Genomic DNA, 26,940 nt, shown 5'->3' with positions numbered 1-26,940 from the left:
TCAGGGGATGAGTACAGTCTAACCTGACCAATCAGGGGGCGAGTACAGTCCAACCTGCCCAATCAGGGGATGAGTACAGTCCAACCTGACCAATCAGGGGTGAGTACAGTCCAACCTGACCAATCAGGGGGTGAGTACAGTCCAACCTGACCAATCAGGGGCTGAGTACAGTCCAACCTGACCAATCAGGGGCTGAGTACAGTCCAACCTGACCAATCAGGGGCTGAGTACAGTCCAACCTGACCAATCAGGGGCTGAATCCACTGCATGTACATTACAACCTGACCAATCAGGGAGTGAGTATCATAAAGCCTGACCAATCAGGGCCTCAGTCCACCACATGTATACTGATCAAAAATATAATTTGCAGATCATATAAGAAAATCGGTCAATTTAAATAAATAAATTAGGTCATAATCTATGGATTTCACATGACTGATATCACAGATATGCATCTGTTGGTCACAGATACCTTAAAGGAAGGGGGGCGTGGATCAGAAAACCATCTGGTTTGACCACCATTTGCCTCATGCAGCCCAACCTGACCAATCAGGTTCCCTGCATGCACAGTCCAACCTGACCAATCAGGTCCACAGTCTGCTGCATGTACAGTACATAGCCCCTGCCCTGAACAGCATGTCACCTTATTCCCTAGCTAGTACACTACGTTACACCAGAGCTCTGGTCATAACTAGTGCACTACATTAGCTCTAGGCTCTGGTCTAAACTAGTGCACTTTGGCCTCCCGAGTGGCACAGCGGTCTAAGTACATAGCCCCTGCCCTGAACAGTGTCACCACAGACCCGGGTTCAATCCCAGGCTGTGTCACAGCCAGCTGTGACCAGGAGACCCATGAGGCAGCACACCATCCAGCGTCGTCCGGGTTAGGGGAGGGCCTGGCCAGTTGCCCCATTGCACTCTAGCGACTCCTTGTGGCGGGCCGGGCACCTGCAAGCCGACTCCAGCTATACGGTGTTTCCTCCGACACATTGGTGCAGCTGGCTTCCAAGTTAAGTGAGCAGTGTGGTTTGACACGGTCATATTTCGGAGGACGCACGGCTCTCGACCTTCGCCTCTCCCGAGTCCGTACAAGACTGTAACTACCAATTGGGGAGAAAAAGGGGTAAAAAATATATATATATACAGTACCAGTCAAAAGTTTGGACACACCTACTCATTCCAGGGTATATTTTTCCAGGTAATGTAGTTTGTGGAATTTCTTTCCTTCTTAATGCGTTTGAGACAGTCAGTTGTCAGTCAGTGTGGTGACAAGCTAGGGGTGGTATACAGAAGATAGTCCTATTTGATGTAAGACTAAGTCCACATTATGGCAAGAACAGCTCAAATAAGCAAAGAGAAACGACAGTCCATCATTACTTTAAGGCATGAAGGTCAGTCAATACAGAACATTTTAAGAACTTTGAAAGTTTCTTCACGTGCAGTCGTAAAAACCATCAAGCGTTATGATGAAACTGGCTCTCATGAGGACCTCCATGAGGACCTCCACAGGAAAGGAAGACCCAGAGTTATCTCTGCTGCAGTTCATTTGTTAACTGCACCTCAGATTGTAGCCTAAATAAATGCTTCACAGAGTTCAAGTACAGACACATCTCAACATCAACTGTTCAGATGAGACTGCGTGAATCAGGCCTTCATGGTCAAATTACTGCAAGGAAACCACTACTAAAGGACACCAATAAGAAGAAGAGATTTGCTTGGGCCAAGAAACACGAGCAATGAATATTAGACCGGTGGAAATCTGTCCTTTGGTCTGATGACTTCAAATTTGATATTTTTGGTACCAATCACTGTGTCTTTGTGAGACGCGGAGTAGGTTAACAGATGATCTTTGCAATGTGTGGTTCCCATCGTGAAGCATGGAGGAGGAGGAGGTGTGGGGGTGCTTTGCTGGTGACACTGTCTGTGATTTATAACAGGCTGGTCCAGTCCACCCGGGTCAGTTGTTGTGTTTGTGATAGGACCTTTCCAGCAACAGACTGGTCCAGTCCACCCTGGTCAGTTGTTGTGTTTGTGATAGGACCTTTCCAGCAACAGACTGGTCCAGTCCACCCTGGTCAGTTGTTGTGTTTGTGATAGGACCTTTCCAGCAACAGACTGGTCCAGTCCACCCTGGTCAGTTGTTGTGTTTGTGATAGGACCTTTCCAGCAACAGACTGGTCCAGTCCACCCTGGTCAGTTGTTGTGTTTGTGATAGGACCTTTCCAACAACAGACTGGTCCAGTCCACCCTGGTCAGTTGTTGTGTTTGTGATAGGACCTTTCCAACAACAGACTGGTCCAGTCCACCCTGGTCAGTTGTTGTGTTTGTGATAGGACCTTTCCAGCAACAGACTGGTCCAGTCCACCCTGGTCAGTTGTTGTGTTTGTGATAGGACCTTTCCAACAACAGACTGGTCCAGTCCACCCTGGTCAGTTGTTGTGTTTGTGATAGGACCTTTCCAACAACAGACTGGTCCAGTCCACCCTGGCCAGTTGTTTCTAGCCACTGTAGAGTATCACGTTACAACACACACAATGGATGACCAATATATATATATATATATCAATACATTTTTGATTGTTTGTTGTCATGGTAAACCCAATGTGTGTTATATATTATTGATTGTTTGTTGTCATGGTAAACCCAATGTGTGTTATATATTATTGATTGTTTGTTTGTCATGGTAAACCCAATGTGTGTTATATATTATTGATTGTTTGTTGTCATGGTAAACCCAATGTGTGTTATATATTATTGATTGTTTGTTGTCATGGTAAACCCAATGTGTGTTATATGTTATTGATTGTTTGTTGTCATGGTAAACCCAATGTGTGTTATATATTATTGATTGTTTGTTTGTCATGGTAAACCCAATGTGTATATACTATGTGGTGAGCAACATTATGAGAATAAGTTAAAAAGTTATATAATTTAGGATTATTGTTTGTTTGGGGTATTAAACCCAACCTGCCTCTCCCCCTCTCCTCTCCTCTCCTCTCCTCTCCTCTCTTCCCCCTCCCCCTCCTCTCTCATTCCTCCTCCTCCTTCTCTCCCCCTCCTCTCCCCCTCTCCTCTCTCTCTTCCCCCTCTCCTCTCCTCCTTCTCTCCCCCCTCTCCTCTCTCCCCCCTCCTCTCTCATTCCTCCTCCTCCTTCTCTCCCCCCCTCCTCTCCTCCCTCTCTTCCCCCTCTCCTCTCTCTCCCCCTCCTCTCCTCCTCCTCTCCCCCTCTCCTCTCTCTCTTCCCCTCTCCTCTCCTCCTTCTCTCCCCCTCCTCTCCTCCCTCTCTTCCCTCTCTCCTCCTCCCCCCTAACAGAGAGTTCAGGCAGCATTGCAGGCAGTCAATGCAGTGGCGTTGGGTGGTTCAGCATCTGGCGGTGACGGAACCCTGATGCCAGGACAGAGCCCCGTGCTGCGCATCATCGTAGAAAACCTCTTCTACCCTGTATCTCTGGAGGTGCTACACCAGGTAACCCTGACCTCTACCCTCTGACCTCTCACCTCTTCTACCCTGTATCTCCGGAGGTGCTACACCAGGTAACCCTGACCTCTACCCTCTGACCTCTTCTACCCTGTATCACTGGAGGTGCTACACCAGGTAACCCTGACCTCTACCCTCTGACCTCTCACCTCTTCTACCCTGTATGACTGGAGGTTCTATACCAGGTAACCCTGACCTCTGACCTCTAACCCCTATCACTGGAGATCCTACACCAGGTAACCTTGACCTCTAACCTCTCACCTCTTCTACCCTGTATCTCTGGAGGTGCTACACCAGGTAACCCTGACCTCTACCCTCTGACCTCTCACCTCTTCTACCCTGTATCACTGGAGGTGCTACACCAGGTAACCCTGACCTCTGACCTCTAACCCCTATCACTGGAGATCCTACACCAGGTAACCCTGACCTCTAACCTCTCACCTCTTCTACCCTGTATCACTGGAGGTGCTACACCAGGTAACCCTGACCTCTACCCTCTGAACTCTCACCTCTTCTACCCTGTATCACTGGAGATCCTACACCAGATAACCCTGACCTCTAACCTCTATCACTGGAGACCCTACACCAGGTAAACCTGACCTCTAACCTCTAACCCCTATCAAGGGAAACCCTACACCAGGTAACCCTGAACTCTGACTTCTAACCCCTATCACTGGAGGTCCTACACCAGGTAACCATGACCTCTGACCTCTAACCCCTATCACTGGAGATCCTACACCAGGTAACCCTGACCTCTAACCTCTATCACTGGAGACCCTACACCAGGTAACCCTGACCTCTAACCTCTATCACTGGAGATCCTACACCAGGTAACCATGACCTCTGACCTCTAACCCCTATCACTGGAGATCCTACACCAGGTAACCCTGACCTCTAACCCCTATCACTGGAGACCCTACACCAGGTAACCCTGACCTCTAACCCCTATCACTGGAGACCCTACACCAGGTAACCCTGACCTCTGACCTCTGGAGTCCTGCACCAGGTAACCCTGACCTCTAACCCCTATCACTGGAGACCCTACACCAGGTAACCCTGACCTCTGACCTCTGGAGTCCTGCACCAGGTAACCCTGACCTCTAACCCCATATCACTGGAGGTCCCACACCAGGTAACCCTGACCTCTAACCCTATCACTGGAGACCCTACACCAGGGAACTCTGATCTCTAACCTCTTCTACCCTGGACCACTGATTAGATGACTGGTTGAGTTATTGACTGATTCATTGATTGATGGATGCTCAAAGTACTTCACACAGTAAAAGGGGGAAAATTCTTCTCATCCCGAGTTCTGGAATAATGCTCTCCTCTATGGTGCCAAGTAGCATAAGAGACATGTTCATGTGAACTTGTTTTTTTTCCGTTTTGTCTCCATAGATCTTCTCTAAGTTCGGGACGGTGCTGAAGATCATCACTTTCACCAAGAACAACCAGTTCCAGGCCCTGCTACAATATGCTGACCCGATGAATGCCCACCACGCCAAAGTGGTACGTACTGACTCTATAAATGCCCACCACAGCACGTTGTCAAAACACTCCACTTCATATTGACGTGAAAAAAAGGCATAGCTCTGTTTGTACTGCCGGGAACGTATGGTGTTGAAATGGCTGTTTCTCTGGAGGCGACATGGATAACAATAGGATTTATCCTCTAAACCAGAGGAGGAGCAGCACTTCTAGCATTATCTACTGTCTGTCTATTTCTGTCCTGATGTGTTCAGGTAGAAGCAATTAATATCAAATATTTATTTACAATGGCGGCCTACTCCGGCCAAACCTGGACGGCCCTGGGCCAACTGAACCAACAAGACCGCTAAACAAGACCGCTAAAAAAGACCGCTAAACAAGACCGCTAAACAAGACCGCTAAACAAGACCGCTAAATAGCTATTCTAATGGCTACCAGGACTATCTGCATTGACCCTATATAACACCTACTCTCTTGAACTGACTTCATGAACACACACTGGACTGTACCCAACACCCTGAACTCCACCCACACTGGACTCTACCCAACACACTGGACTCTACCCAACACCCTGAACTCCACCCACACTGGACTCTACCCACACTGGACTCTACCCAGCACACTGGACTCTACCCAACACCCTGAACTCCACCCACACTGGACTCTACCCACACTGGACTCTACCCAGCACACTGACTGACTCTACCCAACACCCTGGACTCTACCCACACTGGACTCTACCCAGCACACTGGACTGTACTCAACACCCTGAACTCTACCCACACTGGACTCTACCCACACTGGACTCTACCCAGCACACTGGACTCTACCCAGCACACTGACTGTACTCAACACCCTGGACTCTACCCACACTGGACTCTACCCAGCACACTGGACTCTACCCAGCACACTGGACTCTACCCAGCACACTGGACTCTACCCACACTGGACTCTACCCACACTGGACTCTACCCACACACTGGACTCTACCCACACTGGACTCTACCCACACTGGACTCTACCCACACTGGACTCTACCCAACACACTGGACTCTACCCACACTGGACTCTACCCAACACACTGGACTCTACCCACACGGGACTCTACCCAACACACTGGACTCTACCCACACACTGGACTCTACCCACACACTGGACTCTACCCACACACTGGACTCTACCCAACACACTGGACTCTACCCAACACACTGGACTCTACCCAACACACTGGACTCTACCCAACACACTGGACTCTACCCACACTGGACTCTACCCAACACACTGGACTCTACCCCAACACACCGGACTCTACCCAACACACTGGACTGTACCCCCACACACTGGACTCTACCCAACACACTGGACTGTACCCAACACACTGGACTGTACCCAACACACTGGACTGTACCCAACACACTGGACTCTACCCCAAGACACTGGACTCTACCCACACACTGGACTCTACCCAACACACTGGACTCTACCCAACACACTGGACTCTACCCCCCACACACTGGACTCTACCCAACACACTGGACTGTACCCAACACACTGGACTGTACCCAACACACTGGACTCTACCCAACACACACTGGACTCTACCCAGCACATTGGACTCTACCCACACACTCATGCATACTTACACTGACACCCCAACACACATACACAAACACACACACTTTCACACTCATCACATACAGTCTTGGCCAAACGTTTTGAGAATGACACAAATATTAATTTTCACAAAGTCTGCTGCCTCAGTTTGTATGATGGCAATATATTGCATATACTCCAGAATGTTATGAAGAGTGATCAGATGAATTGCAATTAATTGCAAAGTTCCTCTTTGCCATGCAAATGAACTGAATCCCCCAAAAACATTTCCACTGCATTTCACCTGCCACAAAAGGACCAGCTGATATCATGTCAGTGATTCTCTCGTCAACTCAGGTGTGATTGTTGACGAGGACAAGGCTGGAGATCACTCTGTCATGCTGATTGAGTTCGAATAACAGACTGGAAGCTTCGAAAGGAGGCTGGTGCTTGGAATCATTGTTCTTCCTCTGCCAACCATGGTTACCTGCAAGGTAACACATGCCGTCATCATTGCGTTGCACAAAAAGGGCTTCACAGGCAAGGATATTCTCCTAAAGTTGCTTCAGCTGCGGGGTCGGGGTACCACCAGTACAGAGCTTGCTCAGGAATGGCAGCAGGCAGGTCTGAGTTCATCTGCACGCACAGTGAGGCAAAGACTTTTGGAGGATGGCCTGGTGTCAAGAAGGTCAGCAAAGAAGCCACTTCTCTCCAGGAAAAACATCAGGGACAGACTGATATTCTGCAACAGGTACAGGGATTGGACTGCTGAGGACTGGGGTAAAGTCATTTTCTCTGATGAATCCCATTTCTGATTGTTTGGAGCATCTGGAAAAAAAAGCTTGTCCGGAGAAGACAAGGTGAGCGCTACCATCAGTCCTGGGTCATGCCAACAGTAAAGCATCCTGAGACAATTCATGTGTTGGGTTGCTTCTCAGCCAAGGGAGGTGGCTCACTCACAATTTCTCCTCAAAACACATCCATGAATAAAGAATGGTACCAACACATCCTCCGAGAGCAACTTCTCCCAACCATCCAGGAACAGTTTGGTGATGAACAATGCCTTTTCCAGCATGATGGAGCTCCTTGCCATAAGGCAAAAGTGATAACTAAGTGACTTGGGGAACAAAACATTGATATTTTGGGTCCATGGCCAGGAAACTCCCCAGACCTTAATCCCATTGAGAACTTCTGGTCAATCCTCAAGAGGCGGTTGGACAAACAAAACCCCACAAATTCTGACAAACTCCAAGCATTGATTATGCAAGAATGGGCTGCCATCAGTCAGGATGTGGCCCAGACGTTAATTGACAGCATGCCAGGGCGGATTGCAGAGGTCTTGAAAAAGAAGGGTCAACACTACAAATATTGAGTCTTTGCACCAACTTCATGTAATTGTCAATAAAAGCCTTTGACACTTATGAAATGCTTGTAATTATACTTCAGTATTCCATAGTAACACCTGACAAAAATATCTAAAGACACTGAAGCAGCAAACTTTGTGGAAATTAATATTTGTGTCATTCTCAAAACTTTTGGCCACGACTGTACACTGCTGCTACTCTATCTATCCTGTTGTCTAGTCACTTTATCCCTAGCTATATGTACATATCTACCTCGATAACCCGCGCATCGACTCGGTACTGGTTCCCCCTGTATACGGTGCATTCGGAAAGTATTCAGACCCCTTGACTTTTCCTACATTTTGTTACGTTACAGCTTTATTCTAAAATGGTTTAATTAGTTTTTTTTTTCTCTTAATCAATCTACACACAATACCCCAAAAATGACATCACGATACGCCGTAATGGTATTCAGACCCTTTACTCTGTACTTTTTTGAAGCACCTTTGGCAGCGATTACAGCCTCTTCTTGGGTATGACGCTACAAGCTTGCAGGCACACCTGCATTCACGGGACAAACATACAAAGCTAAACATGCTGTCTACCTCTGATCTTGGAGAAGGAGAGGTTGAACAGTGTGTTTTACTGTCTGTAGGGTATTCCAGTATTTTCCCCAAATTTCCCTCGTTTTCCAGAAATCCTGGTTGGGACGATTCTGGTTTTCCTGCTTATTCCCTACTGATATCTGAATTATTCCAACCAGGATTTCTGGAAAATACTGGAATACCCTACAGACAGTAAAACACCCTATCTGTCTGGCTTCTTTCATTTCATCCCTTGCTGTAGAGCCCACCGATCAGACACACCAGCCACCTAGAGCCCACCGATCAGACACACCAGCCATCTAGAGCCCACCGATCAGACACACCAGCCACCTAGAGCCCACCGATCAGACACACCAGCCACCTAGAGCCCACCGATCAGACACACCAGCCACCTAGAGCCCACCGATCAGACACACCAGCCACCTAGAGCCCACCGATCAGACACACCAGCCACCTAGAGCCCACCGATCAGACACACCAGCCATCTAGAGCCCACCGATCAGACACACCAGCCACCTAGAGCCCACCGATCAGACACACCAGCCATCTAGAGCCCACCGATCAGACACACCAGCCACCTAGAGCCCACCGATCAGACACACCAGCCACCTAGAGCCCACCGATCAGACACACCAGCCATCTAGAGCCCAGCCCACCAGCCACCTAGAGCCCACCGATCAGACACACCAGCCACCTAGAGCCCACCGATCAGACACACCAGCCATCAGCCATCAGACACACCAGCCACCTAGAGCCCACCGATCAGACACACCAGCCACCTAGAGCCCACCGATCAGACACACCAGCCATCTAGAGCCCACCGATCAGACACACCAGCCACCTAGAGCCCACCGATCAGACACACCAGCCACCTAGAGCCCACCGATCAGACACACCAGCCACCTAGAGCCCACCGATCAGACACACCAGCCACCTAGAGCCCACCGATCAGACACACCAGCCATCTAGAGCCCACCGATCAGACACACCAGCCATCTAGAGCCCACCGATCAGACACACCAGCCACCTAGAGCCCACCGATCAGACACACCAGCCACCTAGAGCCCACCGATCAGACACACCAGCCACCTAGAGCCCACCGATCAGACACACCAGCCATCTAGAGCCCACCGATCAGACACACCAGCCATCTAGAGCCCACCGATCAGACACACCAGCCACCTAGAGCCCACCGATCAGACACACCAGCCATCTAGAGCCCACCGATCAGACACACCAGCCACCTAGAGCCCACCGATCAGACACACCAGCCACCTAGAGCCCACCGATCAGACACACCAGCCATCTAGAGCCCACCGATCAGACACACCAGCCATCTAGAGCCCACCGATCAGACACACCAGCCATCTAGAGCCCACCGATCAGACACACCAGCCATCTAGAGCCCACCGATCAGACACACCAGCCACCTAGAGCCCACCGATCAGACACACCAGCCACCTAGAGCCCACCGATCAGACACACCAGCCACCTAGAGCCCACCGATCAGACACACCAGCCATCTAGAGCCCACCGATCAGACACACCAGCCATCTAGAGCCCACCGATCAGCACCAGCCATCTAGAGCCCATCAGACACACCAGCCATCTAGAGCCCACCGATCAGACACACCAGCCATCTAGAGCCCACCGATCAGACACACCAGCCATCTAGAGCCCACCGATCAGACACACCAGCCACCTAGAGCCCACCGATCAGACACACCAGCCATCTAGAGCCCACCGATCAGACACACCAGCCACCTAGAGCCCACCGATCAGACACACCAGCCATCTAGAGCCCACCGATCAGACACACCAGCCATCTAGAGCCCACCGATCAGACACACCAGCCATCTAGAGCCCACCGATCAGACACACCAGCCACCTAGAGCCCACCGATCAGACACACCAGCCATCTAGAGCCCACCGATCAGACACACCAGCCATCTAGAGCCCACCGATCAGACACACCAGCCATCTAGAGCCCAGCGATCAGACACACCAGCCACAGCCAGCCACCGAGAGCCCACAGATCACACGCACACACACGCGCACGCACGCACGCACGCACACACACACACACACACACACACACACACACACACACACACACACACACACACACACACACACACACACTGCTAGGCCACAAATCATCAGCCCCCAGGTTTTCATCTGTCAGTGGCTTTATGGAGAGGAGAGGAGAGATGAAGGCAGTGAGACCGAACCAGAGAAGACAGACAGTAATCATATCCTTTAGTGTGCTGTAGTCTGGCCTCTGCTCTGACTGTGTTCTGTTGTACTGCTGCCATGTTTTCCCCTGTTTCCCCAGGGGGCGAGGGTGAAGTAGAGCCCCACGGGGCAAGGGTGAAGTAGAGCCCCACGGGGCGAGGGTGAAGTAGAGCCCCACGGGGCGATGGTGAAGTAGAGCCCCACGGGGCGAGGGTGAAGTAGAGCCCCACGGGGAGAGGGTGAAGTAGAGCCCCACGGGGCGAGGGTGAAGTAGAGCCCCACGGGGGTGAAGTAGAGCCCCACGGGGCGAGGGTGAAGTAGAGCCCCACGGGGCGAGGGTGAAGTAGAGCCCCACGGGGCGAGGGTGAAGTGGAGCCCCACGGGGCTAGGGTGAAGTAGAGCCCCATGTGGCGAGGGTGAAGTAGAGCCCCTCTGCTCTGACTGTGTTCTGTTGTACTGCTGCCATGTCTTCCCCCACACTAACAATATAGGTACTAGGGTGCCCTTTGGGACACATCCTGAACCTAGTGTTGCAGAGAGAATGGGAAGGGGCGAGGGTGAAGTAGAGCCCCAGGGGGTGAAGGTGAGGGTGAAGTAGAGCCCCAGGGGGCGAAGGTGAGGGTGAAGTAGAGCCCCAGGGGGCGAAGGTGAGGGTGAAGTAGAGCCCCACGGGGGTGAGGGTGAATGGGGCTAGGTTGAGCTAGAGCCCCGGGGCTAAGGTGATGGTGAAGTAGATCCCCCAGGGGGCAAAGGTGGGTGAAGTAGAGCCCCAGACAGTGAGGGTGAAGTAGAGCCCCACGGGGCGAGGGTGAAGTAGAGCCCCAGGGAGCGAAGATGAGGGTGAAGTGGAGCCCCACGGGGCGAGGGTGAAGTGGAGCCCCATGGGGCTAGGGTGAAGTAGAGCCCCATGGGGCGAAGGGTGAAGTAGAGCCCCTCAGGGGCTGAAGGTGATCTGTTGTACTGGGGCCATGTGAGGGTGAAGTAGAGCCACTAACAATAGGGTACTAGGGTGCCCCAGGGGACACAGGGTGAAAGTAGAGTTGCAGAGAGATGAGGGTGGGACGGGGGCGAGGGTGAAGTAGAGCCCCAGGGGGTGAAGGTGAGGGTGAAGTAGAGCCCCAGGGGGCGAAGGTGAGGGTGAAGTAGAGCCCCAGGGGGCGAAGGTGAGGGTGAAGTAGAGCCCCAGGGGGCGAAGGTGAAGTAGAGGGAGCTTGTTTGTTTGTAAACGTTTTAATTATGTTGATACAGTTCAACTCTTGGTCTTATGGATGAGAATGGATGTTGTGTGGAGGTTAGGGCTGGGTCATATTCATTAGGGAACAACCATATCAAAATGTTTTGCAATCAGAAATGAAAATAAGACCCTGTTGTGGTCAATGAGACCCTGTTGTGGTCAATGAGACCCTGTTGTGGTCAATGAGACCCTGTTGTGGTCAATAAGACCCTGTTGTGGTCAATGAGACCCTGTTGTGGTCAATGAGACCCTGTTGTGGTCAATGAGACCCTGTTGTGGTCAATGAGACCCTGTTGTGGCCAATGAGACCCAGCAGTGGTGAATAAGACCCAGCAGTGGTGAATAAGACCCAGCAGTGGCCAATAAGACCCTGTTGTGGCCAATGAGATAGTGGTCCAGAGTGGCCTGGTGAATAAGACCCTGTTGTGGTGAATAAGACCCTGTTGTGGCCAATAAGACCCTGTTGTGGCCAATAAGACCCTGTTGTGGCCAATAAGACCCTGTTGTGGTCAATGAGACCCTGTTGTGGTCAATGAGACCCTGTTGTGGTGAATAAGACCCTGTTGTGGTGATTGGGCTGTGAGTTGCTCCCTCCCTGATAGTGGATGCAGCAGTGGCCTGATAGTGGACCCAGCAGTGGCCTGATAGTGGACCCAGCAGTGGCCTGATAGTGGACCCAGCAGTGGCCCGATAGTGGACCCAGCAGTGGCCTGATAGTGGACACAGCAGTGGCCTGATAGTGAACCCAGCAGTGGCTTGATAGTGGACACAGCAGTGGCCTGATAGTGGACCCAGCAGTGGCCTGATAGTGGACCCAGCAGTGGCCTGATAGTGGACACAGCAGTGGCCTGATAGTGGACACAGCAGTGGCCTGATAGTGGACCCAGCAGTGTCCTGATAGTGGACACAGCAGTGGCCTGATAGTGGACCCAGCAGTGGCCTGATAGTGGACACAGCAGTGGCCTGATAGTGGACCCAGCAGTGGCCTGATAGTGGACCCAGCAGTGGCCTGATAGTGGACCCAGCAGTGGCCTGATAGTGGACCCAGCAGTGGCCTGATAGTGGACACAGCAGTGGCCTGATAGTGGACCCAGCAGTGGCCTGATAGTGGACACAGCAGTGGCCTGATAGTGGACACAGCAGTGGGTTTAATTTAGTGAACGTTGCTCCAGACCTCTAATGGGATCTAGGGGTCGGTCGTAAATGTCACCCGATTCCCTATGGTCCCTGATTCCCTATGGCCCCTGATTCCCTATGGCCCCTGATTCCCTATGGCCCCTGATTCCCTATGGCCCCTGATTCCCTATGGCCCCTGATTCCCTATGGCCCTGATTCCCTATGGCCCCTGATTCCCTATGGCCCCGATTCCCTATGGCCCCTGATTCCCTATGGCCCCCGATTCCCTATGGCCCCCGATTCCCTATGGCCCCTGATCCCCTATGGCCCCTGATTCCCTATGGCCCCTGATTCCCTATGGCCCCTGATTCCCTATGGCCCCTGATCCCCTATGGCCCCTGATTCCCTGTGGCCCCTGATTCCCTATGGCCCCTGATTCCCTCTGGCCCCTGATTCCCTATGGCCCCTGATTCCCTATGGCCCCTGATTCCCTATGGCCCCTGATTCCCTGTGGCCCCTGATTCCCTATGGCCCCTGATTCCCTGTGGCCCCTGATTCCCTGTGGCCCCTGATTCCCTATGGCCCCTGATTCCCTATGGCCCCTGATTCCCTATGGCCCCTGATTCCCTATGGCCCCTGATTCCCTATGGCCCCTGATTCCCTATGGCCCCTGATTCCCTATGGCCCCTGATTCCCTATGGCCCCTGATTCCCTATGGCCCCTGATTCCCTATGGCCCCTGATTCCCTATGGCCCCTGATTCCCTATGGCCCCTGATTCCCTATGGCCCCTGATTCCCTATGGCCCCTGATTCCCACAACTTAGGTGGAAGGTGGCATCCTATTACACCAGCTCTGATGTTCGTCGTACGTGACAGGGCTTTGCAGACGCATAATGGAAACCCAACCGGGAGTTGCCCAGCGATGCAGAACTCCCAAACGAGGAATATAACACTGTGCCTTGCGTGAAAGTCCCTGTTTTTCCGGATGACTGTCTGATCTCGCTTTCCGTGGTGGATGTGAGCAAAACATTTAAACAGGTTAACAATCTTATAGACAGAACACCAGGGTGTGTTCTTAAAGCTTGCACAGATAGATAGATATAGTCTACACCATCACAATAAATCCATGTAATATAGTCTACCTACACCATCACAATAAATCCATGTAATATAGTCTACACCATCACAATAAATCCATGTAATATAGCCTCCACCATCACAATAAATCCATGTAATATAGCCTCCACCTTCACAATAAATCCATGTAATATAGCCTCCACCATCACAATAAATCCATGTAATATAGCCTCCACCTTCACAATAAATCCATGTAATATAGCCTCCACCATCACAATAAATCCATGTAATATAGCCTCCACCTTCACAATAAATCCATGTAATATAGCCTCCACCATCACAATAAATCCATGTAATATAGTCTACACCATCACAATAAATCCATGTAATATAGTCTACACCATCACAATAAATCCATGTAATATAGCCCCCACCTTCACAATAAATCCATGTAATATAGCCTCCACCTTCACAATAAATCCATGTAATATAGCCTCCACCTTCACAATAAATCCATGTAATATAGCCTACACACCATCACAATAAATCCATGTAATATAGTCTTCCTACACCATCACAATAAATCCATGTAATATAGCCTCCACCTTCACAATAAATCCATGTAATATAGTCTCCACCTTCACAATAAATCCATGTAATATAGCCTACACCTTCACAATAAATCCATGTAATATAGCCTCCACCTTCACAATAAATCCATGTAATATAGCCTCCACCATCACAATAAATCCATGTAATATAGCCTCCACCATCACAATAAATCCATGTAATATAGCCTCCACCTTCACAATAAATCCATGTAATATAGCCTCCACCTTCACAATAAATCCATGTAATATAGCCTCCACCATCACAATAAATCCATGTAATATAGCCTCCACCTTCACAATAAATCCATGTAATATAGTCTCCACCTTCACAATAAATCCATGTAATATAGCCTCCACCTTCACAATAAATCCATGTAATATAGCCTCCACCTTCACAATAAATCCATGTAATATAGCCTCCACCTTCACAATAAATCCATGTAATATAGCCTCCACCATCACAATAAATCCATGTAATATAGCCTCCACCTTCACAATAAATGCATGTAATATAGCCTCCACCTTCACAATAAATCCATGTAATATAGCCTCCACCTTCACAATAAATCCATGTAATATAGCCTCCACCTTCACAATAAATCCATGTAATATAGCCTACACACCATCACAATAAATCCATGTAATATAGTCTACCTACACCATCACAATAAATCCATGTAATATAGCCTCCACCTTCACAATAAATCCATGTAATATAGTCTCCACCTTCACAATAAATCCATGTAATATAGCCTACACCTTCACAATAAATCCATGTAATATAGCCTCCACCTTCACAATAAATCCATGTAATATAGCCTCCACCATCACAATAAATCCATGTAATATAGCCTCCACCATCACAATAAATCCATGTAATATAGCCTCCACCTTCACAATAAATCCATGTAATATAGCCTCCACCTTCACAATAAATCCATGTAATATAGCCTCCACCATCACAATAAATCCATGTAATATAGCCTCCACCTTCACAATAAATCCATGTAATATAGCCTCCACCGTCACAATAAATACATGTAATATAGCCTCCACCTTCACAATAAATCCATGTAATATAGCCTCCACCTTCACAATAAATCCATGTAATATAGCCTCCACCTTCACAATAAATCCATGTAATATAGCCTCCACCATCACAATAAATCCATGTAATATAGCCTCCACCTTCACAATAAATGCATGTAATATAGCCTCCACCTTCACAATAAATCCATGTAATATAGCCTCCACCTTCACAATAAATCCATGTAATATAGCCTCCACCTTCACAATAAATCCATGTAATATAGCCTCCACCTTCACAATAAATCCATGTAATATAGCCTCCACCTTCACAATAAATCCATGTAATATAGCCTCCACCATCACAATAAATCCATGTAATATAGCCTCCACCTTCACAATAAATCCATGTAATATAGCCTCCACCATCACAATAAATCCATGTAATATAGCCTCCACCTTCACAATAAATCCATGTAATATAGCCTCCACCTTCACAATAAATCCATGTAATATAGTCTCCACCTTCACAATAAATCCATGTAATATAGCCTCCACCTTCACAATAAATCCATGTAATATAGCCTACACCTTCACAATAAATCCATGTAATATAGTCTACACCATCACAATAAATCCATGTAATATAGCCTCCACCTTCACAGTAAATCCATGTAATATAGCCTACACCATCACAATAAATCCAAATCCAATGTGAACATGTCTATTCTGTGTTGAGCGGAATATAACTGTATATAGTACTTCCTGTATATAGCTCCACATTGATCTGGTACTTCCTGTATATAGCTCCACATTGATCTGGTACTTCCTGTATATAGCTCCACATTGATCTGGTACTTCCTGTATATAGCTCCACATTGATCTGGTACTTCCTGTATATAGCTCCACATTGATCTGGTACTCCCTGTATATAGCTCCACATTGATCTGGTACTCCCTGTATATAGCTCCACATTGATCTGGTACTTCCTGTATATAGCTCCACATTGATCTGGTACTTCCTGTATATAGCTCCACATTGATCTGGTACTTCCTGTATATAGCTCCACATTGATCTGGTACTTCCTGTATATAGCTCCACATTGATCTGGTACTTCCTGTATATAGCTCCACATTGATCTGGTACTTCCTGTATATAGCTCCACATTGATCTGGTACTTCCTGTATATAGCTCCACATTGATCTGGTACTTCCTGTATATAGCTCCACATTGATCTGGTACTTCCTGTATATAGCTCCACATTGATCTGGTACTTCCTGTATATAGCTCCACATTGATCTGGTACTTCCTGTATATAGCTCCACATTGATCTGGTACTTCCTGTATATAGCTCCACATTGATCTGGTACTTCCTGTATATAGCTCCACATTGATCTGGTACTTCCTGTATATAGCTCCACATTGATCTGGTACTTCCTGTATATAGCTCCACATTGATCTGGTACTTCCTGTATATAGCTCCACATTGATCTGGTACTTCCTGTATATAGCTCCACATTGATCTGGTACTCCCTGTATATAGCTCTACATTGATCTGGTACTCTCTGTATATAGCTCCACATTGATCTGGTACTTCCTGTATATAGCTCCACATTGATCTGGTACTTCCTGTATATAGCTCCACATTGATCTGGTACTTCCTGTATATAGCGCCACATTGATCTGGTACTTCCTGTATATAGCTCCACATTGATCTGGTACTCCTGTATATAGCTCCACATTGATCTGGTACTCCTGTATATAGCTCCACATTGATCTGGTACTGGTACTCCCTGTATATAGCTCCACATTAATCTGGTACTGGTACTCCCTGTATATAGCTCCACATTGATCTGGTACTGGTACTCCCTGTATATAGCTCCACATTAATCTGGTACTGGTACTCCCTGTATATAGCTCCACATTGATCTGGTACTCCTGTATATAGCAGCTCATTGATCTGGTACTCCCTGTATATAGCTCCACATTGATCTGGTACTTCCTGTATATAGCTCCACATTGATCTGGTACTTCCTGTATATAGCTCCACATTGATCTGGTACTTCCTGTATATAGCTGCACATTGATCTGGTACTTCCTGTATATAGCTCCACATTGATCTGGTACTTCCTGTATATAGCTCCACATTGATCTGGTACTTCCTGTATATAGCTCCACATTGATCTGGTACTTCCTGTATATAGCTCCACATTGATCTGGTACTTCCTGTATATAGCTCCACATTGATCTGGTACTTCCTGTATATAGCTCCACATTGATCTGGTACTTCCTGTATATAGCTCCACATTGATCTGGTACTTCCTGTATATAGCTGCACATTGATCTGGTACTTCCTGTATATAGCTCCACATTGAGCTGGTACTTCCTGTATATAGCTCCACATTGATCTGGTACTTCCTGTATATAGCTCCACATTGATCTGGTACTTCCTGTATATAGCTCCACATTGATCTGGTACTTCCTGTATATAGCTCCACATTGATCTGGTACTTCCTGTATATAGCTCCACATTGATCTGGTACTTCCTGTATATAGCTCCACATTGATCTGGTACTTCCTGTATATAGCTCCACATTGATCTAGTACTTCCTGTATATAGCTCCACATTGATCTAGTACTTCCTGTATATAGCTCCACATTGATCTGGTACTTCCTGTATATAGCTCCACATTGATCTGGTACTTCCTGTATATAGCTCCACATTGATCTGGTACTGGTACTCCCTGTATATAGCTCCACATTGATCTGGTACTCCCTGTATATAGCAGCTCATTGATCTGGTACTTCCTGTATATAGCAGCTCAGTGATCTGGTACTCCCTGTATATAGCTCCACATTGATCTGGTACTCCCTGTATATAGCTCCACATTGATCTGGTACTGGTACTCCCTGTATATAGCTCCACATTAATCTGGTACTGGTACTCCCTGTATATAGCTCCACATTGATCTGGTACTGGTACTCCTGTATATAGCTCCACATTAATCTGGTACTGGTACTCCTGTATATAGCTCCACATTGATCTGGTACTCCCTGTATATAGCAGCTCATTGATCTGGTACTCCTGTATATAGCTCCACATTGATCTGGTACTTCCTGTATATAGCTCCACATTGATCTGGTACTTCCTGTATATAGCTCCACATTGATCTGGTACTTCCTGTATATAGCTCCACATTGATCTGGTACTTCCTGTATATAGCTCCACATTGATCTGGTACTTCCTGTATATAGCTACCCATTGATCTGGTACTTCCTGTATATAGCTCCACATTGATCTGGTACTTCCTGTATATAGCTACACATATCTGGTCTGGTACTTCCTGTATATAGCTCCACATTGATCTGGTACTTTCTGTATATAGCTCCACATTGATCTGGTACTTCCTGTATATAGCTCCACATTGATCTGGTCTGGAACTTCCTGTATATAGCTCCACATTGATCTGGTACTTCCTGTATATAGCTCCACATTGATCTGGTACTGGTACTCCCTGTATATAGCTCCACATTGATCTGGTACTCCCTGTATATAGCTCCACATTGATCTGGTACTTCCTGTATATAGCTCCACATTGATCTGGTACTTCCTGTATATAGCTCCACATTGATCTGGTACTTCCTGTATATAGCTCCACATTGATCTGGTACTTCCTGTATATAGCTCCACATTGATCTGGTACTTCCTGTATATAGCTCCACATTGATCTGGTACTTCCTGTATATAGCTCCACATTGATCTGGTACTTCCTGTATAGAGCTCCACATTGATCTGGTACTTCCTGTATATAGCTCCACATTGATCTGGTACTTCCTGTATATAGCTCCACATTGATCTGGTACTTCCTGTATATAGCTCCACATTGATCTAGTACTTCCTGTATATAGCTCCACATTGATCTAGTACTTCCTGTATATAGCTCCACATTGATCTGGTACTTCCTGTATATAGCTCCACATTGATCTGGTACTTCCTGTATATAGCTCCACATTGATCTGGTACTGGTACTCCCTGTATATAGCTCCACATTGATCTGGTACTCCCTGTATATAGCAGCTCATTGATCTGGTACTCCCTGTATATAGCAGCTCACTGATCTTGTACTCCCTGTATATAGCTCCACATTGATCTGGTACTGGTACTCCTGTATATAGCTCCACATTAATCTGGTACTGGTACTCCCTGTATATAGCTCCACATTGATCTGGTACTGGTACTCCTGTATATAGCTCCACATTGATCTGGTACTGGTACTCCCTGTATATAGCTCCACATTGATCTGGTACTGGTACTCCTGTATATAGCTCCACATTGATCTGGTACTGGTACTCCTGTATAGAGCTCCACATTGATCTGGTACTTCCTGTATATCAAATCAAATCAAATCAAATGTATTTATATAGCCACATTGATCTGGTACATCAGCTGATATCTCAAAGTGCTGTACAGAAACCCAGCCTAAAACCCCAAACAGCAAACAATGCAGGTGTAAAAGCACGGTGGCTAGGAAAAACTCCCTTAGAAAGGCCAAAACCTAGGAAGAAACCTGAGAGGAACCGGGCTATGTGGGGTGGCCAGCTCCTCATTTCTGGCTGTGCCGGGTAGAGATTATAACAGAACATGACCAAGATGTTCAAATGTTCATAAATGACCAGCATGGTCCAATAAGGCAGAACAGTTGAAACTGGAGCAGCAGCACAGTCAGGTGACTGGGGACAGCAAGGAGCCTTAGCTCCACATTGATCTGGTACTTCCTGTATATAGCTCCACATTGATCTGGTACTTCCTGTATATAGCTCCACATTGATCTGGTACTGGTACTCCCTGTATATAGCTCCACATTGATCTGGTACTCCCTGTATATAGCAGCTCATTGATCTGGTACTCCCTGTATATAGCAGCACATTGATCTGGTACTCCCTGTATATAGCTCCACATTGATCTGGTACTGGTACTCCCTGTATGTAGCTCCACATTGATCTGGTACTCTCTGTATATAGCAGCACATTGATCTGGTACTCCTGTATATAGCTCCACATTGATCTGGTACTGGTACTCCTGTATAGAGCTCCACATTGATCTGGTACTCTCTGTATATAGCAGCACATTGATCTGGTACTCCTGTATATAGCTCCACATTGATCTGGTACTGGTACTCCTGTATATAGCTCCACATTGATCTGGTACTGGTACTCCCTGTATATAGCTCCACATTGATCTGGTACTGGTACTCCCTGTATATAGCTCCACATTGATCTGGTACTCCTGTATAGAGCTCCACATTGATCTGGTACTCCTGTATATAGCTCCACATTGATCTGGTACTGGTACTCCCTGTATGTAGCTCCACATTGATCTGGTCTGGTACTCCCTGTATAGAGCTCCACATTGATCTGGTACTCCTGTATAGAGCTCCACATTGATCTGGTACTCCTGTATATAGCTCCACATTGATCTGGTACTGGTACTCCCTGTATATAGCTCCACATTGATCTGGTACTTCCTGTATAGAGCTCCACATTGATCTGGTACTCCCTGTATATAGCTCCACATTGATCTGGTACTCCCTGTATATAGCTCCACATTGATCTGGTACTGGTACTCCCTGTATATAGCTCCACATTGATCTGATACTCCCTGTATAGAGCTCCACATTGATCTGATACTCCCTGTATAGAGCTCCACATTGATCTGGTACTCCCTGTATATAGCTCCACATTGATCTGGTACTGGTACTCCCTGTATATAGCTCCACATTGATCTGGTACTGGTACTTCCTGTATATAGCTCCACATTGATCTGGTACTTCCTGTATATAGCTCCACATTGATCTGGTACTTCCTGTATATAGCTCCACATTGATCTGGTACTTCCTGTATATAGCTCCACATTGATCTGGTACTTCCTGTATATAGCTCCATTCTTGTGTATTCTATGTTACTATTTTATTCGTATTATTATTTGTATTCTGCATCGTTGGGAAGGGCTCGTAATCAAGCATTTCACGGTAAAGTCTACACCAGTTGTTTTCAGCGAATGTGACAAATATAATATAATGTGATTTGATTTGGTAAAAAGTAGTGCACTTTGTAGGGAATGGGATGCCATTTGTTAATCAAACCTTGTCACTTTGAATCAGTAACCTAACCTAGCTTGATGTTCTATATTCTCTGAGTGGGACAGTAACTGCTCTATAGAGGAGCTTGTTGTTCTATATTCTCTGAGTGGTACAGTAACTGCTCTACAGAGGAGCCTGTTCTATATTCGCTGAGTGGTACAGTAACTGCTCTATAGAGGAGCTTGTTGTTCTATATTCTCTGAGTGGTACAGTAACTGCTCTACAGAGGAGCTTGTTCTATATTCTCTGAGTGGTACAGTAACTGCTCTACAGAGGAGCCTGTTGTTCTATATTCTCTGAGTGGTACAGTAACTGCTCTACAGAGGAGCCTGTTCTATATTCTCTGAGTGGTACAGTAACTGCTCTACAGAGGAGCTTCTTCTATATTCTCTGAGTGGTACAGTAACTGCTCTACAGAGGAGCCTGTTCTATATTCTCTGAGTGGTACAGTAACTGCTCTACAGAGGAGCCTGTTCTATATTCTCTGAGTGGTACAGTAACTGCTCTACAGAGGAGCCTGTTCTATATTCTCTGAGTGGTACAGTAACTGCTCTACAGAGGAGCCTGTTCTATATTCTCTGAGTGGTACAGTAACTGCTCTACAGAGGAGCTTGTTCTATATTCTCTGAGTGGTACAGTAACTGCTCTACAGAGGAGCCTGTTCTATATTCTCTGAGTGGTACAGTAACTGCTCTACAGAGGAGCTTGTTCTATATTCTCTGAGTGGTACAGTAACTGCTCTACAGAGGAGCCTGTTGTTCTATATTCTCTGAGTGGTACAGTAACTGCTCACAGAGAGCTCTGTTCTATATTCTCTGAGTGGTACAGTGGTTTTCTACAGAGGAGCTAGTTCTATATTCTCTGCAGTGGTACAGTAACACTCATTATTCAGAGGAGCCTGTTCTATATTCTCTGAGTGGTACAGTAACTGCTCTACAGAGGAGCCTGTTCTATATTCTCTGAGTGGTACAGTAACTGCTCTACAGACAGCTTCTTTATTCTCTGAGTGGTACAGTAACTGCTCTACAGAGGAGCCTGACTATGTTTATGGTGGTACAGTAACTGCTCTACAGAGGAGCCTGTTCTATGTTCTCTGAGTGGTACAGTAACTGCTCTACAGAGGAGCCTGTTCTATATTCTCTGAGTGGTACAGTAACTGCTAATCTACGGAGGAGCCTGTTGAGTGGTACAGTAACTGTCGTGACACATATTATCTCATTACTGTAAAACGCTGTGGTTTTCTGATGATGGGAGTAGTTTTTTCCACTGCACTAGACTATAATGATGCACTTCATTCTTCACTGGGACCCTGTGTGAAGACATGTTTATGGTGGTCACTCAGAGAGATACTCAGACATGTTTATGGTGGTCACTCAGAGAGATACTCAGACATGTTTATGGTGGTCACTCAGAGAGATACTCAGAGAGATACTCAGACATGTTTATGGTGGTCACTCTGAGAGATACTCAGACATGTTTATGGTGGTCACTCAGAGAGATACTCAGACATGTTTATGGTGGTCACTCAGAGAGATACTCAGACATGTTTATGGTGGTCACTCAGAGAGATACTCAGACATGTTTATGGTGGTCACTCAGAGAGATACTCAGACATGTTCATGGTGGTCACTCAGAGAGATACTCAGACATGTTCATGGTGGTCACTCAGAGAGATACTCAGACATGTTTATGGTGGTCACTCAGAGAGATACTCAGACATGTTTATGGTGGTCACTCAGAGAGATACTCAGAGAGATACTCAGACATGTTTATGGTGGTCACTCAGAGAGATACTCAGAGAGATACTCAGACATGTTTATGGTGGTCACTCAGAGAGATACTCAGACATGTTTATGGTGGTCACTCAGAGAGATACTCAGAGAGATACTCAGACATGTTTATGGTGGTCACTCAGAGAGATACTCAGACATGTTTATGGTGGTCACTCAGAGAGATACTCAGAGAGATACTCAGACATGTTTATGGTGGTCACTCTGAGAGATACTCAGACATGTTCATGGTGGTCACTCAGAGAGATACTCAGACATGTTCATGGTGGTCACTCTGAGAGATACTCAGAGAGATACTCAGACATGTTCATGGTGGTCACTCAGAGAGATACTCAGACATGTTTATGGTGGTCACTCAGAGAGATACTCAGACATGTTTATGGTGGTCACTCAGAGAGATACTCAGACATGTTTATGGTGGTCACTCAGAGAGATACTCAGACATGTTCATGGTGGTCACTCAGAGAGATACTCAGACATGTTTATGGTGGTCACTCAGAGAGATACTCAGACATGTTTATGGTGGTCACTCAGAGAGATACTCAGAGAGATACTCAGACATGTTTATGGTGGTCACTCAGAGAGATACTCAGACATGTTTATGGTGGTCACTCAGAGAGATACTCAGACATGTTCATGGTGGTCACTCAGAGAGATACTCAGACATGTTTATGGTGGTCACTCAGAGAGATACTCAGAGAGATACTCAGACATGTTTATGGTGGTCACTCAGAGAGATACTCAGACATGTTTATGGTGGTCACTCAGAGAGATACTCAGACATGTTCATGGTGGTCACTCAGAGAGATACTCAGACATGTTCATGGTGGTCACTCAGAGAGATACTCAGACATGTTTATGGTGGTCACTCAGAGAGATACTCAGACATGTTTATGGTGGTCACTCAGAGAGATACTCAGACATGTTCATGGTGGTCACTCAGAGAGATACTCAGACATGTTTATGTTGTATATATAATGAATGTCTGTCCAATCTATTTGTTGATCTAACACCCCCTCTCTTTCTCTAGACTTTAGATGGCCAGAACATCTATAACGCGTGCTGTACTCTGCGTGTGGAGTTCTCCAAGCTGACCAGCCTGAATGTGAAATACAACAACGACAAAAGCCGAGATTTCACCCGCCTGGATCTTCCCTCTGGAGATGGACAACCTACCATGGACCCTGCCTTGACTGCCGCCTTCGGTGAGACCAACGACGCTTATTACTTAGACCAGGAACAGTTGGCATTTCAACACTTAGCATTTCCGATCGGAAAACACATCACAGTTAGCCACAATTCAAACAGTCCCCTCCACATCCTGTCTGCCCCCTTCACTTCCTGTCATATTCATCACTTCCTGTCTGCCCCCTCCACTTCCTGTCTGCCCCTTCCACATCCTCTCTTTCCCCCCTACTTCCTGTCTGCCCCCTCCAATTCCTGTCTGTCCCCTCCACATCCTGTCTGTTCCCTCCACTTCCTGTCTGTCCCCTCCACATCCTGTCTGTTCCCTCCACTTCCTGTCTGTCCCTTACAATAAATTCATAGAAGTAGAAGAAGAAATTGACTACTTTAAAATGGAGAAAGCCCTCAATGGATCTGACCGTGCGGTCACAGAAACCAATATGGCAAAGATGCAACGAAGAGCCCTCTATCAACCTCTATGGTCTGTCCCCTCCACTTCCTGTCTGTCCCCTCCACATCCTGTCTGTTCCCTCCACTTCCTGCCTGTTTCTCACCTCTGGCTCATTCACAACCCACCCAATAAGTGGTCATCAACATACAAACCGCTCTGATCTGAACGTTACTTGTGCCACTGTGATGTCAGTGAATGAATGATGGTTTGAAAACACAGGTTGTGTTTTTTTTTGTGTTGACTAATTCGGATAAGCTTGTCCCTTGGGTAATGTAGTGGGGTAAAATGTATCATATATGATATTATATATACCTCACATGCGACCTGCCTATTAAAATGTTTGACTTCATTTAACATTATTGTAAAACCAATCAATTATTATACGTTTAGCTGACTAAGAAGCCAATATCAAATAACGTATTATTTAATAACTTTATAAAATAAATTATTGCATTACAAATCAAATCAAATGTTATTTGTCACATACACATGTTCAGCAGCTGTTATTGCGGATGTAGTGAAATGCTTGTGTTTCTAGCTCCAACAGTGCATTAATATCTAACAATTAATATCTAACAACTTCACAACAATTCACACCAATACACACAAATCTAAGGTGAAGGAATGGAATTAAGAAAATGTAAATATGTGCGAGCAATGTCGGAGCGGCATAGACTACTACTACTACTATACAAAATACGTCAACATTTTCTAACCTCTACAGGACCGGCAGGTTGTAAATAACAAGAACATTTCCCAGGACATAGACATGTCTGATATGGGCAGAAAGATTACATTCTTGTTGATCTAACTGCACGGTCCGATTTACAGTAACTATTACAGTGAAATAATACCATGCTATTGTTTGAGGAGAGTGCACAGTTATGAACCTGGAAAGTTATTAATAAACCAATTAGGCACAGGGTGGCAGGTAGCCTAGTGGTTAGAGTGTAGAGGTGGTAGGTAGCCTAGTGGTTAGAGTATAGAGGTGGCAGGTAGCCTAGTGGTTAGAGTGTAGAGGTGGCAGGTAGCCTAGTGGTTAGAGTGTAGAGGTGACAGGGTAGTCTAGTGGTTAGAGTGTAGAGGTGGCAGGTAGCCTAGTGGTTAGAGTGTCGAGGAGGCAGGTAGCCTAGTGGTTGGTTAGAGGTGGCAGGTAGCCTAGTGGTTAGAGTGTAGAGGAGGCAGGTAGCCTAGTGGTTAGAGTGTAGAGGCCAGCAGAAAGCCTAGTGGTTAGAGCTAAGGGTAGAGGTGACAGGTAGCCTAGTGGTTTCTAGGTGGCAGGTAGCCTAGTGGTAAATGTAGAGGTGGCAGGTAGCCTAGTGGTTAATAAAATAAGAGGCATAGTATGTTGTAGGTGGCAGGTAGCCTAGTGGTTAGATGAATCAGTCTAAGAGGTGGCAGGTAGCCTAGTGGTTAGAGTGTAGAGGTGGCAGGTAGTCTAGTGGTTAGATAGTAGATGGCAGGTAGCTCTAGTGGTTAGAGTGTAGAGGTGGGTGTAGCCTAGTGGTTACCAGATCTGAGGAGGCAGGTAGCCTAGTGGTTAGAGGCGCTGTGGTACCTTCTTGTTC

At 46.8% G+C, this 26,940-nt stretch overlaps 1 protein-coding gene and 2 long non-coding RNA genes across 54 annotated transcripts in view; 1 reads left to right on the top strand and 2 right to left on the bottom strand.

Annotated features, from left to right (window-relative positions):
* Positions 1–26,940, top strand: part of LOC118376345 (polypyrimidine tract-binding protein 3-like) — a 105,726-nt gene that overhangs the window by 32,547 nt on the left and 46,239 nt on the right. For all 50 annotated transcript variants that reach the window (XR_008061612.1, XR_008061648.1, XR_008061639.1 and 47 more), the window contains exons 4-6: positions 3,314–3,466; positions 4,877–4,987; positions 24,767–24,941. Coding sequence is in view for 2 of the 50 variants with exons in the window: in XM_052458719.1 (XP_052314679.1) it covers positions 3,314–3,466; positions 4,877–4,987; positions 24,767–24,941 (439 nt within the window). In the remaining 48 variants the exon portion in view is untranslated. The remainder of the gene's footprint in view (positions 1–3,313; positions 3,467–4,876; positions 4,988–24,766; positions 24,942–26,940) is intronic.
* On the bottom strand, positions 9,607–11,022 carry LOC127906499 (uncharacterized). Its single transcript, XR_008061714.1, has 3 exons — positions 10,272–11,022; positions 9,783–9,906; positions 9,607–9,658 (listed from the first exon to the last, which is right to left on the bottom strand). It is a non-coding gene; the product is annotated as an uncharacterized LOC127906499 (long non-coding RNA).
* Positions 14,758–17,464, bottom strand: LOC127906496 (uncharacterized). 3 transcript variants are annotated; one of them, XR_008061710.1, is made up of 5 exons: positions 16,266–17,464; positions 16,002–16,133; positions 15,672–15,902; positions 15,138–15,203; positions 14,758–15,005 (listed from the first exon to the last, which is right to left on the bottom strand). It is a non-coding gene; the product is annotated as an uncharacterized LOC127906496 (long non-coding RNA). The 3 variants fall into 3 exon arrangements; XR_008061709.1 differs by lacking the exon at positions 15,138–15,203; XR_008061708.1 differs by lacking the exon at positions 14,758–15,005 and having other exon boundaries at positions 15,012–15,203.

Source organism: Oncorhynchus keta, chromosome 12, assembly GCF_023373465.1.
Source record: "Oncorhynchus keta strain PuntledgeMale-10-30-2019 chromosome 12, Oket_V2, whole genome shotgun sequence".
Classification (NCBI taxonomy): Eukaryota; Metazoa; Chordata; class Actinopteri; order Salmoniformes; family Salmonidae; genus Oncorhynchus; species Oncorhynchus keta.
The sequence above is the reverse complement of the archived record's forward strand: the minus strand, read 5'-3'. Positions and strand labels throughout refer to the sequence as shown.